Genomic DNA, 14,340 nt, shown 5'->3' on the forward strand with positions numbered 1-14,340 from the left:
AAGGGCGTGTCGTCAGCCACGATTGTTTCTAGGGGGCAGGAAGCACCAGTTCTTGGTGGCCCGCAGAGAATTCTGGGTGAGGGAGAAGAGCAGGTGTTCTCTGAGGATGGGTCCCAGGTTGGCCAAGTGGGTGGATCTGGATGATGCTGCTCACGTCGAGAGGGGGCAGAAGGAGAAGCAGGTGACTGCTGTGTCCCTGTTGGCATCGGTTGAGGGTTTGGTGGTGAACGGGCGCCATGTGAGAATGAGTTCTGCCTCGACGAATGACTCAGAATTCCTCTGGCTCCGTCCGGGTGGAGATCTACCTAGGAGGCAGCCGGAAGAAAAACAGGAACTCAGGAGAGAGGCTGGAGCCAGAGGGAGGCATGCGCCTCCCACGGAGAGTGAGAAAGCCGGAGTGGAAGATGGTGGGGGGGGGGTGGGATCTATGGGTGGGAGGAGACAAGGAAGTTCGAGAAGAACGCAGAGGGGCTGCAGGTCTGGTGCAGAGGCCCGACGAAGGGGAGCAGCCAGGTCATAGGGCATTCTGGGTCAGAGAAGGTGACCAGAAGGTTGGGAGTAGCCATTAGTTTGACAGTGGAGAGCTCATTTGGGTTCATCCCCGCCAGTGTTTGTTCGCAGTGTGAACAGTTGTCTGGTATCGTCTCCTCCGCGGGAAACTTCTTCATATCCCTAGAGTTTTCTTCTCGTTCCAACTGTGGATCTACAAACGGCAGGGGTTCCACGCTTCAGGAAGCTTCGTTATGAGGTCGCTTCCATAACGCACATCCCGCCAATGAGTGAATTTTCATATCGGCCAGTCACGTGACTGCGTGACTGTTGGTCAACCTCAAGACCTTACTTGTAAGTCACTTACGTTCTCGCCCTTTTAATTTCAGAGCTTACCCAGATTGAGGATCCCAGAGAACAGTGGAGGCGAGAGCAGGAACGGATGCTGAAGGAGTATTTGATCGTGGCTCAGGAGGCTCTCAATGCCAAGAAAGAAATCTACCAGATTAAGCAGCAGCGGTTCGAGCTGGCCCAGGAGGAATACCAGCAGCTGCACAAAATGTGTGAGGACGACAGCCGCTCGTACGCTAGCTGTGAGTTGACTGTCCCCCATGGGTAACGCGCGGCTTCGGAAGCCACCTCTCAGCCGGCTTACTGCACACACCGAACCTGACTCGGGCAAGATGGCTCCGTAAAGTTTCTAACCGCGTATCGTTAGGTCGTCAGTATTTTGCTCTGGAATCAGGTGTCTTCCGTTAGCCACTCCTTTAGTGGGTATTTGCCAAGTGCTCGCCCTGTGCCCAGGCACCGTGATGCGGCGGAGCCTGAGGAAGCAGAGGTCCCTGCCCTCATCGCATCACATTCAGGTGGGGAAGGTAGAAGAGCAACAAGCAGATTTCAGGTAGCGGCACGAAACGACCTCGTGTCTCGTGTTCGTCATTGTGGAAAAGGGCTTCACTCGGAGCCCTCCGCCACCGATAGGGCGTGTTAGGGGTGATCCCCGGGAGGGCCGCACAGTGGTTTCATCGATCCTGCGTGGAAAGGCTCAGGAGCCATCACATGTGTCAAGCACCTGTCCCTCTGTAGAGTCCTTTCTGGGGCGGCACGCTGACGGCGGAGGAACTCAGTGTAACCCAGAAGATCAGGGGGCCTCCCCGCCTCAGATGGATGCACACTGGTGTTCTCAAAAGGAATCCCTCTTCGTTTTAGAGGTTACTGGACGTGGGCTCCCATCTCCTTAGTACTCGGCGGTCGCTCAGGTATTGAAGGAGCCCGGTCCCGTCTCAGAAGCCAAAGCATCTTGTTACCGACACAGTCAGTCACTGCTTGAGCCAGTCTCTTCCCCACAGCGCTGTCACACTTAACAGTCCACCACAGGTGCACACGGCCATGACCATTCTGGGTGCCCGTGAGCTCGGGAAGAATGCGTGGAGGTGCTACGACTAGGTTTTGTGTGATAACAACCTGAGTCTCGCTGAGACACGGGAAGCCTTAACCTGTGACGTGGCCGCCATGTTGCCAGGTACTTGGCTCTGGCGAATAATAAAGACACAGTCAGAGCTTTGTTCTGTGTTGCGAGTCAGAATGGAGTTAAGGCAGAGGGGCCATAGGTCTTTTTTTTATTGCAGCCGCTGTCGAAGGTGAATACGCCTTACAAGCTGTGGGGAAGCGAGGGGTGGGGGTTCCCCTCTGTAACAGGAACTGAAGACAGTGCTATCACATGTCCCGAGAGAAGGTCAGGACCCAAGTATAATGCTGTGTTGTTTCCAGCTTGTCTTATCTCTTGTTCTTTGGATATTGATATCTACTAGGTTTTTTTTTTTTTTTGGTTTTTGTTTTAACTGTTCGTCAGAACGCAGTGCTCAGCTCAGTGCGAATTTTTAGAGGTTGGTTTCCTATCTCCATAGTTTCTTTTTTTATAATGTCTTTCTCTGATTTCAGTATCAGGCCTCACAGAACGAATTGGGAAGTGTTCCCTCCTCCTGTTTTTGGAAGGAGTTTGTGTGGGATTGGTATTTGATAGAATTTGATAGAATTCACCAGAAAAGCCATCTGGATCTTGAGTTCTTTGTGGGAGTGTTTGGAACTATAAATTCAATGTCTTTTATGTCTTTTATAGATATAAGGCTATTCAGATGTTTGTTTCTTATTTTTAAAAAAATTTTTTTAATGTTTATTTGTTTTTGAGAGAGACAGAGACAGAGCATGAGAGGCAGAGAGGCAGAGAGAGAAGGAGACACAGAGCCTGAAGCAGGCTCCAGGCTCTGAGCTGTCAACACAGAGCCTGATGCGGGGCTCGAACTCACACAGACCGTGAGATCATGACCTGAGCCGAAGTCGGTCGCCCAACCAACTGAGCCACCCAGGCGCCCCTGTTTGTTTCTTCTTGAATCAGTTTTAGTATTTGTGTATTTCAAGGAATTCGTCTATTTCATGGAATCCAAAATCAGCAAACTTTTCTACCAAGGGTTAGATAGTAAATATTTTAGGCTTTGTGGGCCACAAGATCTCAGCTGCAACTACTCAACCCTGTTGTTATAATGCAAAAGCAGCCAGAGATAATACACGAACGAATGTGTGTGGGTTGTTCTGATAAAGTGTAAACATAGGTAACAAGTTTGATTTGGCCTGCAGGGAGATTTGCCGACTGCCGAGCCAAGTTGTCAAGTTTATAAAGTTGGTCGTCAAGTTTATAAAGTTTGCAGAATTCCCTTACGGTTCATTTAAGATCTAGACACTCCTAGGTGGTGTCCTGTCTATCATTCCCAATGTTCCTAATTTGTGTCTTCTTTTTTTCCTCAGTGTAGCTAAACTTTTGTTGAATGTGTTTGTCTTTATAATGAGCTGGCTTTTTCCCCCTCCTATTTCTTACCTGTTTTCTATTTTATTGATTTCTCTTTATTATTTTTTACTTCTTAGTTTGGCTTTACTCTGTTCTTCCTTTTCTAGCTTCCTAAAGTAGAAACGTAGACCATTGATTTTAGACCTTTCTTATTTTCTCACCTAACCTCTAAAAGGTAGGAATTCGGGGCGCCTGGGTGGCGTAGTCGGTTAAGCGTCCGACTTCAGCCAGGTCACGATCTCGCGGTCCGTGAGTTCGAGCCCCGCGTCGGGCTCTGGGCTGATGGCTCGGAGCCTGGAGCCTGTTTCCGATTCTGTGTCTCCCTCTCTCTCTGCCCCTCCCCCGTTCATGCTCTGTCTCTCTCTGTCCCAAAAATAAATTAAAAAAGTTGAAAAAAAAAATTAAAAAAAAAAATAAAAAATAAAAGGTAGGAATTCTTCTCCAAGTGCAATTTTAACTGCATGCCGCAGGTGTTGGTGTTTTCGTTTTCAGTCAACCCAGATTGGCTGTTTCTTTTTGGGTTCTCTAAAAGCAAGTTGTTGGGACTTTTGAAAGATGTTATGTTGCCGATTTCTAATGTAATTCCATTGTGGTCAGAAACTCCACTATGTAAGATTTCAATGTTTTGAAATCTATTGAGATGACTTTTATGACCCAGCCTATGGTCTCTCTTAGTGAGCTCATAGGATTAGAAGCCCATGGTGTTGGTACAGTGAGGTCACGCCTAGCTGCACCAGTGGCTTACAACTGTTCCTGAGAGCCTATGGTCAGCGATCTTAAGTCTTTTCGAAAGTTACTTAGTAGAAGCTACGCCGAACCATAGAGAATTGTTCTTTCTGTAGCTTAAAAAGGGCTGAATATAGGCAGTTTCATATGATTCAACCTAATGGAATGTTTCTTCCCAGTAGCCTTTAGGGACCTTATCTGTTCCATAGTTGGGTTTGATTAGATCTCCAAAGGCCCTCTGGTTGATTTTTCTTCTACGGATGGAATGGGGGAAGGACAGACCAGACAAATTTGGCAGGAACTTTCTTCCAGTGATTGAAGAGAAAAATCGCAGCAAGGGGAGATGTTTCTTACATGTTGCCTACGACCAGTGCAGCTGAGACTTCAGTCGTGGTGAACGTGGGGCCTCTGGACCTGAGCCTGTGAGGGTGCAAGTAGAGGAGGACCTTAGTGCATCCTGTTGGATTCCACACCCAGCCCTGGGGGAGGCGAGGGAGGAATCCCGGGCCAAAGCCGAGCCCCTGGATTAAGAGCATTCAGAACCTGTAGCCCTGTAACGATGGGATATCCCTCACCATCAGTTTTTGTATTTCCGTGGGCTTTGACATTTGGGCGTGTAGGAAATCGCACTCGGTAATGTTCCTTCCTGTGCTCCATAGAATTTTCCTAATGCCCAGTAAAAAAGAGCTACTCAAGATGCCGTCCTGTGTGGTGCATGAAGAAACCTTCAGTAGAGGAAGCAGATGACTCTGTGGTGTCACTTGACACTCTGAACCATGCCCATCAGAATCCTGACCTGCTAGAAGTCTCTGTGTAGACACAATCTCTGCATCCACTTGTATAAGTGGCCTTGGGGGCCAGATAGGTCCAGCCTGTTTTCACGAAGGGCTAGAGGTGCCAGTGGGTTTTGCTGGGGCCTGTTGGCTCATCTGGGATAAGACGCCGCATGGAATCGTAACGGACTTAATCCAAGCGCTTCACCAGGTTGCTGCTGCTCCTGGGGTTTGGACCAGGCTCTTTCAACTTGCCATTTAACCTGAACTACTAATTACGATGACGAAAACTCTGTTAGTGACTCAAATGAATTCTCTCTGACCACACCGGTCTCACACAGCCCAGATTGCTAGTCATCTAAAGCAGGGAGGCGTCTCCTTGCTCCGGTACTGGGAACAGGATAACACTTGGACCCGTTTCTCGTTACTTCCTTCATTGGCAGTGACTTGAAGCGAAATGAACCAGTGTTCAGTGAGCTAGAGTTTTCTGTGCATCGTTCGGATTGCAACATTACGAAGCACACGATGCTGTCTTTGTTGTACATGTGAGAAGCAATACTGGGGAGGCGAGGTTACTTCTTCAAGGTCACATGCCTAGTAAATGGCAGACCTGGGATCTGAACCCAGATCTGTTTGTGCATGTAGCCTTCAGTGCTGCGTACTGTTTCCTAGGCATGGAAGAGGCAGCTCAAAGGAGCTAATTGTGTTTTTGAAACACTTTGCCCTCCTGTCGTTCAACTTATCTAGAAGTAAAGACCGATTATAAATTGACAAGGCTTCTGGCAAGTTTGCAACACTCAGAGGGGCGAGTGGGAGGCAGAGCACTTTCTATGTCTTGGCTTTCTTGTGGCCCATGGCAGGATTGCTAAACTATTCGTCTAGTTTCCAACAGATACTTACTTAGCACCTGGTATTGGTATGTCCCAAATGCTGGGGACACGATTTCTGTCTCCCTAATGGCTGATTGTAGGGAACAGTTAGGCAGTGATGGGGAACAGAGGAATTAACTAAAACAGCTACTTTTTAAAATGTTCATTTCTTGATTTTTGAGAGAGAGAAAGAGAGCACAAGCAGGGGAGGGCCGAAGAGAGAAGGACAGAATCCCTAGCAGGCTCTGCGCTGTCAGCACAGAGCCCGACGTGGGGCTCGATCTCACAAAGCATGAGATCATGACCAGAGCTGAAATCGAGAGTCGGACGCTCAACTGACTGAGTCCCCCAGGCGCCCCCAAAACAGCCATTTTTAACGTTGGAGCAGGAGGGCAGGAGGAAATGACGTGCATCTGTCCTACCCCCTTCACAGATTTCTCCCTGAGTTGTGGAAATCACCGGAATAAAACTCCATTCACTGGAGAGAAAAAGATTTTGTGTCAATATTGGGCCATCTGGTATCTAAGAATATCCAAACCTTGACCTTTTTCTGTCCCTGAGCAAAGCAAAAGCAGATGCTTGCTGGATTTGAGCGTACATGTCCCCGTGAGGCTAAAAACCCTACCCTACTCTATTTCTGGGAGCTGCCTGGTACCCGGGCCTATTTTGTTTGTAGAACACGGGGACGGAGCTGTTCTGCAGTGGGCTCGTTCTCTTTGAGCACACCGGTTCTCTTCCACAGTTCCATCCTGTCGTGTTCTCCTGCTTACTTCATGTCTTGTTTTGCTGGCAAAGGAGTTTTATTAAAATCTTTGTAGCAAAGGAACTTCTTGCCGCCTTCATTATAACTATAAAAAATGAAAACAGAAAATGCTAAGAACTGGAGGTCTTTGTATTTCTTGACCTGAGTGGTTATGTTTGTATTTGCGTTGCATTAATTCATTGTTTTGTATGCTTCTCTTTACGTGTGTTATCCCCCCACCACAAAGCAGAGAGAAAAGCCAGGAGGAGCTACATTCAATTATTAACATTGCTCACATCTAGAGGTAGAAACAGGGAGGTCTTTTTCTTTTTTCAAACCTATTTTAAGATTTGTCTCTTGATTCCACGCGTTTATTTCATGCAGTGAGCAGAATTCTCTCTGGGTGAAGAGTGAATCGATATCTCATTTAGAGGAAGAAGATAGTTCTGTCTTGATTTGCCCTACTTTCTTCATTCTAATGTGCTCATCTCTTTGCCTTTCCCACTGAATACATTTGTTATGTCAGACGCTTTTATGCTAGAGTTAATCTTTCAGTCTTCCTGAGAAACTTGAGCTCCTAGATGCATTCAGATGAAGTATTATGACCATTTGCAGGATCTTTTGGAAGGAATTCTTGCATGGGATGAATTACAGTCTAAACCACAGGTCAGCAAATTATGTATGGTTTCTGGGCTGAATCTTGTCCACTCTGGCTCTTTATAAATAAAGTATTATTGGAACGCAGCCACATCCACTCACTTACCTATTGTCTATAGAAGCTACAATGGCAGGGTTGAGGAGCTGAGACAGAGGCTGTACGGTCCACAAAGCCAAAAATATTTACTCTCTGGCCCTCTGCAGAAAAAATTTCCCAACCCCTGGTCTAAACCAGTAGTTCTGAACCCTGGCTACAGGGTATAATCTCCTGAGGGGCTTTTAAAAACTGCTGCCTGGGCCCCACTCCCAGAGATTTTGATCTCCTTGACCTCGGGTGGGGCCAGACATTTTTTTTTTTTTTTTTTTGGTAAAGCTTTCCAGGTGAATCCCAGAGTTGAGAATCCATTGGTCTGGATTGACTGTGATGGTCTCTTTCGGCAGCAGGAATATGACTTTGTGCCTCTGGCTCCTAGGAGCCACCAAAAGTCTGCACCAAAAGTATCTTCGGGTGGTTGGGAGAGTTGGCTTAATCTCCCGTGAGAAAGTGCTGACCCACCCTGAATTCCTGGGTTAGGTGGTGGTGAAGCTTGACCTTATCGGTTATCAGTTTTGCCAACATTCTTTCTGAGGCTTTAGGCCCATCCCACAAAGACGGCCTTCCATTGGTTACCCAGGAGAGGGGTTTCTCCTCTACTACCTAGGGGAGTGTAATGGCCACAGTCCATCCATTCAACCTTCTGTTTTCCTTCGTGGGTAAGCGTGTTGGAGCTGGCAGGGGAAAAATGGATCACACGCAGCATTTTTCACGGGTATTAGTTGGCAAGACTCAATCTTAAAGGCGATTGCAGAGCCTATGTCTGTTGAGAGCTAATCCCCTAGTCTGCCCTAGAGAGCATTTCTGAGAGAACTCTCAGTCTGAATTTGGTGGCATCTTGTGTTACTTCTGTAGGTCACCTCTGAGCGGGCTTGGTTGATATTTTCTGTTCCTTTGCTTATGGTGCCTTTAAAAACAAATGTCATGCCCTCCTCTGTTGGCCTGGGTTACTTACGTGCATGCCTTTGTCGCTGCTCTGGTAATTAGTACCTGTCAGCATGGGAACTGTCAGGGCTTGCCATCCTGTCTGCCAGGGTTCTTTTGGCTTCCTTGAGCAGCTCCCCGTGGTGCCGATGCCTGGAGGTGCACACCTGGTCCTAAGGGGCAGTCTGCCCAGAGGATGTCTTTGGAGAAGGACTACTGGTCTTTCAAAGCATGTTACCCCCCTGGGGTGATCTTAGGTTCCCACGGCACAGAGGAGGCCTGTGTGTATCAGAGAAACAGGGAGACAGAGACAGACACACCAGCAGACGTGTTTTCCCTTTTCGATACCCTGGAAAATCAAAATCCAAAATAAGTCCTGGGGTCTGCAGCGTCATGAGTGCTAAATGCACGGGCCACGCTCACCTCTTGGACAGTGGGCACTGGTGAGCCCGGGGTCCATTCCTTCTCTTGTTGGAGAAGCTAATCTGATGAAAGAATCTGGGGCATCTGGCCCACAGGAGCCCAAGATTCAGACCGAGGTCCCTTTTTGACTGATGTAGATCAAGGCACTGGAAACTTAGTCTTCGTTCAAGTGGGGAGACGTGATCATCGTCTGTCACAAAGATTTTCCAAGAGTTGATGTCGCTGTGGTCCAGCTACACTGTAACCTGATTTTCGTGTTACCCAAAGCACTACGGTAAGCCTGAGTGGGCTCCTTAAGCTGTTTAATAGCTGTGGCCACTCAAGTCTTCAAGAGAGAAGAAAGCTTCAGAGGCGAAGGTCTGGTATTTATCATAAACCTTGAGGTTGGAGACGTGTCTTAACAGAGGCATGATTCTTTTTTTAAATGTCATGGAGTGCACGCCGTGAAAAATGGAGGCTGGTGCCCTGAGGTGTTCCTTGGACTCCAGGAATGGGTTCCATTAGACCTACCGGCAGATGTCAGGAACTAAGGATTTGGCTTTGCAAGTTAAATCACATTATTAAAAGTTATGCCAGTGTTCATGACGCTCCTTCGTATTTGAAGATAAAGGGACTCACTCTTTTAGGTACTTGAGTTGCCTCTTCCCTCGTCCCAGTCCTGGAAGTTTTAAATTTTAGAGACTGTAGCAAAGCTAACGTGAATGCTGTCTGCATAAGGAAACCCCGTTTTATCATTTGGGATGGTTTCAGCCGTAAGTCACAGAAAAGACCCGCTCCTTGTCACATAAGAGTCCTTCAGCGGTGGGGTGGGCCCCCCCATGGGTGCATTCGGTGGCTCGGGGATACCATTTCTCTATCGGGCTCCCCCTCCAGGACTCGGTACACCTTGAGTCTCCCCCAGGGGAGGGGTGCACGCCCAGTGAGCCGAGGGTCCTGTTAGTTAGGAAGGAGAGCTGGGGGGCTGGTGGCTGTGTATTTGTCTAGCCGTATCCTGTTATTTCAAGTCTGTCGGCTAGTTTTCCCTGTGAAGTTGCGCAGAAGAGGACTTTTGTGGCAACGATTTCAGACCGTTACGTTACTGCTGTCGAACGCTGTTGTCAGTTTCCCCGGACTCTGGGAACCCAGAGTTACTTTCTACCCCACGTGGGAACGACCACAGGTGGCAGCCGTTGGCGTGGTCTCCCTCAAACGCAGGATGACGGGTGGACCCACGTGGGGGTGAGCAGTCAGCGAGCCCTGGGCTCATTGGCTTCTTATCTGCGTCCAAGTGGAAGTCCCTTTACCTCAGGTCGGGGGGAACATTTAAGTCCCGGGAGTTCAAGGTGGGGGTTTTGTAGAGATGATTTCTGACTCTTAAGGGCTTTGTTCGGGGCGTTGCTTTCAGTACTGGTCTTAAATGAAGCCAAGGAAGTCAGTCAAGATGGAAGTCGAAGGATTTGGAAGTAGACACTCTTTGTCTCAGAAAGAATTCTGTTTTAAAAGTATTTTACTCCGTGTCCTCAAGAGATTACGATTCTAAGAACATTTGAGATAAAGTTGGCAAATGCTTAGCTCCTCCGGATATTTATTTCTAGTAGATTCTAATGGTTTGAAATTCTGACCGTGATAGGGACTATCTTCTTCTTCTTATTATTCTAGAGAGACAGGGAGCACACGAGCAGGGGAGAGGGGCGGGGAGGGGGGGGAGAGAGAGAATCTTAAGCAGGCCCTATGCTCAGCTTGGAGCCCGATGTGGGGCTCGATCCCACGACCCTGAGATCGTGACCGGAGCCGAAATCAAGAGTCGGAAGCTCAGCCGACTGAGCCCCCCAGGCGCCCCTGGAACTGTTTTTTTAAAGAGATATCTGAACTGCTCACACTACCTTTGGATGTAGTTCTAATTGAGGGTATTAAACAATCTTGCTGTGTAAGCCCCTTGATGACTTTGAGCCGTCCTCTCTGATGCAAAGTCAGGAAGCGATTTTGAACTAGTCGCTAGCGGTTGGCACCCAGTCATCCGAGTGACAGGCAGCCTTCAGCTCCCAGAGCAGAGGGGTGAGGAGAAAGATGCCGGCGCTGCCGATGGGTTTTCCGAGCAGGTGGAATCAGTGGGAATAACCCGGACGCAGATGAGAGCGGTGCGGGGTTGGCCACAGCCGGGGACGGGGGCGCGCGCCGCCAGCCAAGGTGGGGGCAGAGACGAGTCACTCCGGCACAGGGGCCGACGGCTTCCGAAGCTGAAGAGAGGAGACGGAAGCATCAGGAAACAGCAGTGCAGGGAGGTGAACGGGGTGATAGAAGGGCGAAGCGGCCACTAACTGCTCGGCTGCAGAATCCCCGGAAAAGGTTCTTCGCTGTCCGCACCGCCGGAAATTGGCTGACTGTGCTCGGCGCACAGCTAAACAGGCCTTCGCGTCCTGCTCACGCCAGGTCCCGGCTGTTCATGAGGGTGCCGCGTCTGGCCCGGAGCACGCGGCGTGGAAGAACAGCTTTTTCTCGGGCCTGCCAGCTGCTGACACATTGCTAGAAAGTCGTCGTTTTTATTTTATAGAGCTTTACTAGTTGTTTCTCATGCCAAAAGTCGTTCATGTGGAGAATACAGATGTGAAGAAAGGAGAAAGAAAACCTTCTGTGATGAAACCATTGAGGATAACCACAGGTAGCTTTGGGATTCTGTCCTTCGAGTGACATCCATGTGTATATGCGTTTGAAAAGGAAGCAAAAACGGATTCATCCTGTATGTACTATTTATCTACTTAGAGCAGTTTTCCATATCATAATCACCACCCCCCCCCCGCCCCGAGCGTATCTGTGGTTTTTAACCCGAGTAATTTTGCTTTCGAAGCAGTTTTGATTTACCGATAGCCATGTATTGCCTCGTGTGGAATCACGTAGAAGGGCCACATGCAGAAATCAAACGTCAAGATTTGAGGCTGTGAAATGTTAATTCCTTACGAGCCGGTGCCAACTTGTAAATTGGAGACTTAGAATTAATTATTGATTCAGAAGTTCCTGTCTGTGTGTATTTATTTATTTTGAAGGATCCATTATAAAATAAAATGTTTTCCTTCCGTTTAGCCTTCTCTGGATATTCAACAAATACAAAGTACGACCCATACCAAATTAAAGCAGAAATAGCAAGTCGTCGGGATAGGGTGAGTAAAAGAGCGCTCCCACAACTAGAAGCCCTGTGTGTATTTTCACGTAGCGTTACTTCTCGTGGCTCATCTAATGGGGGTCGGTGTGCCTAACACTCATATTGTGGTAAAAATTTTTAATTTCGTGGATTATGATGACGTTTGGTTTTACCCTTCATTTTTTTTTCTAACAGGAGGAGAAAAGTTTCTTTTTGAAAGCTCAGCCCATCTAACCAAAAGCCACCTGTACCCCTCTGTGTTTTCCCTAGAGCTAGGGTCCTCCTGCCCGATTTGGAAAGATTGGGTGACGTCGGGGCCCGGGCTCCACGGCCTGCTTCCCGATATCAGTGGGTTGCCGGCCTTGACCCTTGGCAGCTTTAGCTTCTCCTGTTCTCCCCTGGTTGCTATATTCCTAGGGAAATCTTTCCCGCAATGGCATTTGACCAGAAGGTTCTGATGCTCCTTCCCCGGGGACACTGGAATTCTTTACGTGCCCCCCCCCCCCCCCCGTCTCATCCCTTCAGTGCCCTGCCTTGGTCGCGTGGGAAGGGGGACGGTTTTGTTGCGTTTGCAGCAAATCATGGGACACGTCTTGGAAACGAAGCCTGTTGGTGTCTCATGCCCCAAACGCCAGTGTCTCTCTCAGTGCAGCGGTTCCCAAACTCTAGCGTGTCCAAGAAGAGCACCTGGGGAGTTGATTACACATGCGAGCTGCCAGGCCCACCCCCTGAGGGTTTTTTTTTTTAATGTTTATTTATTTTTGAGGGAGGGAGACAGAGTGTGAGCAGGGGAGGGGCAGAGAGAGAGGGAAACAAAATCCAAAGCAGGCTCCAGGCACAGAGCCCGACACGGGGCTCGAACCCACAAACCGTGAGATCGTGACCTGAGCTGAAGTCGGATGCTTAGCCGACTGAGCCACCCAGGTGCCCCCACCCCCTCCCGAGTTTTAACACGGGCCTCAGGTGGATCCCCGAGAAGCTCTCCATGTGACGCACTCTCAGGTAGTGGGACCGCAGACTTCCGGCAACAGTGTTCCCACATGTGGGGTCTCGGAGTAGTAAGTAGAGGGAAGGTGAAAAACGCATTAGGCAGTTTGCTGATTGTGATGTATAAATCACTACCTGAAAAAGGAAATAGTTGCCGGTTCCACATAGGTAGGAACCTGTCGGGGACCTGGGATTTTTGTATCCAAGCGAGGCGCTTCTTCCACGCTGGCTGTTCTGTTTGCCCGTGGATGGAAATTCAGGGAGAGCCTAGGTGACCCAGCACATCGGGAGCGAATCAGGAACTTAGAGGACAATGCTAACACGAATCAGGAACTTAGAGGGCAATGCTAACACGAACAACTATAGAAACGATTTTCAGAGCTTTTTTTTTTTGGAAAAAAAAATATAATTTGTCTTTAGCTTTCCAGATTAAAACGAGAGCTGACCCAGATGAAGCAAGAACTGCAGTACAAGGAAAAGGGGGTGGAGACCTTGCAAGAGTGAGTTGCCCGCGATGACAGAGGGGGGGTGTTCCTATGATTTGCTCTTGTGCTTGCCTGGTGGGTGCCTGGGTGTGGGTCCTGAAGCTTCACGGGCCTTCCGCTTCTATGCTTTTATTTCTGCTCATGTTTTCCCCAATCCTAAGCCTCGGAATCTTTCTTTTCCCTGAAGATACTTGGTTCCTTTAAGTAGAAATACCTGGGAAACAAGACCTTTATTTTACATTTATGCGCATTCTCTGTAGCCGCACCGTCCAGGACCCCCGTGGATGTTTAAATTTGACTTCTAGTTCTGTTGCTTTTAGTCTCAAATTGTTTTTATTTAAACTAAAGTGAACTAAAATTCAAAATTTAGAAGCCCAGTCACCTAGCCGTATCTGAAATGCTCAGCAGTCACATGTGGCCAGTGGAGATTTTCTCTACCTCGCTGCTGTTGGCACTTTGGACCAGATAACTCTGTGCATCACAGGATATTTAGCAGCGTCCCTGGCTTTGACCCCCTGGATGCCCGTAGTACCCTCCCACCCAGTTGCGACAGCCAAAACTCTCTGTAGACATTGCCAAGTGTTCCCTGGAGGGCACACGTGCCCCCGATTGAGAGCCAGAGGGCTAGCGGTGACTGCATCGGATAGAACAGATAATCGAACATTTCCATCGTCACAGAACATCCTGTGGGGCGGTCTGGTCTACAGACCTTCCTGTTGGCGTCTTTACAATTAGAACTTGGTCCCGACTAAGAGTTTGGGGGTGGATTTCTTTTTTGTGAGCTATATTAAGCCAGCAGATTCAATGAACACAAGTTATTTCATAAATGGTGATGTTGTCCTTCTGAAAGAATGGATTTTCTTAAGAAAGAGTATTGTATGCTTACTGGTCGGTCGAGATTCAGAGCCTGGCTTCTCTTGCTGCACGTGAACACGTGCCTCACGAGACCTTCTGTGCCTGCTCTTCCCATCAGTCACTGGGGATTGTGGTAGTAGCTCAGGCTGCTATAACAAAACATCCTTGGCCGGGGAGCTTAAACAGCAGCCATTTCTTTCTCACAGTTCTGGAGGCCAGAAGTCCAAGATCAGGTCCTGGCAAATTTGGTATGTGGTGAGGGCCTGCTTCCTGCCTCCTTGCCGTGTCTTTCCGTGGTGGTGGTGGTGGTGTGGTGAGTTCTGGTCTCTAGGGTCTCTCCTCCCCTCGTGGGGGCCCCA

The 14,340-nt window shown here is 48.6% G+C and overlaps 1 protein-coding gene across 2 annotated transcripts in view; it reads left to right on the forward strand.

Annotated features, from left to right (window-relative positions):
- Positions 1–14,340, forward strand: part of WWC3 (WWC family member 3) — a 135,541-nt gene that overhangs the window by 46,264 nt on the left and 74,937 nt on the right. For both annotated transcript variants that reach the window (XM_042974559.1, XM_042974560.1), the window contains 3 exons: positions 879–1,082; positions 11,597–11,673; positions 13,062–13,141. In XM_042974559.1, the coding sequence (XP_042830493.1) occupies positions 879–1,082; positions 11,597–11,673; positions 13,062–13,141 (361 nt within the window). The remainder of the gene's footprint in view (positions 1–878; positions 1,083–11,596; positions 11,674–13,061; positions 13,142–14,340) is intronic.

This window comes from Panthera tigris, chromosome X (assembly GCF_018350195.1).
Source record: "Panthera tigris isolate Pti1 chromosome X, P.tigris_Pti1_mat1.1, whole genome shotgun sequence".
Taxonomy (NCBI): Eukaryota; Metazoa; Chordata; class Mammalia; order Carnivora; family Felidae; genus Panthera; species Panthera tigris.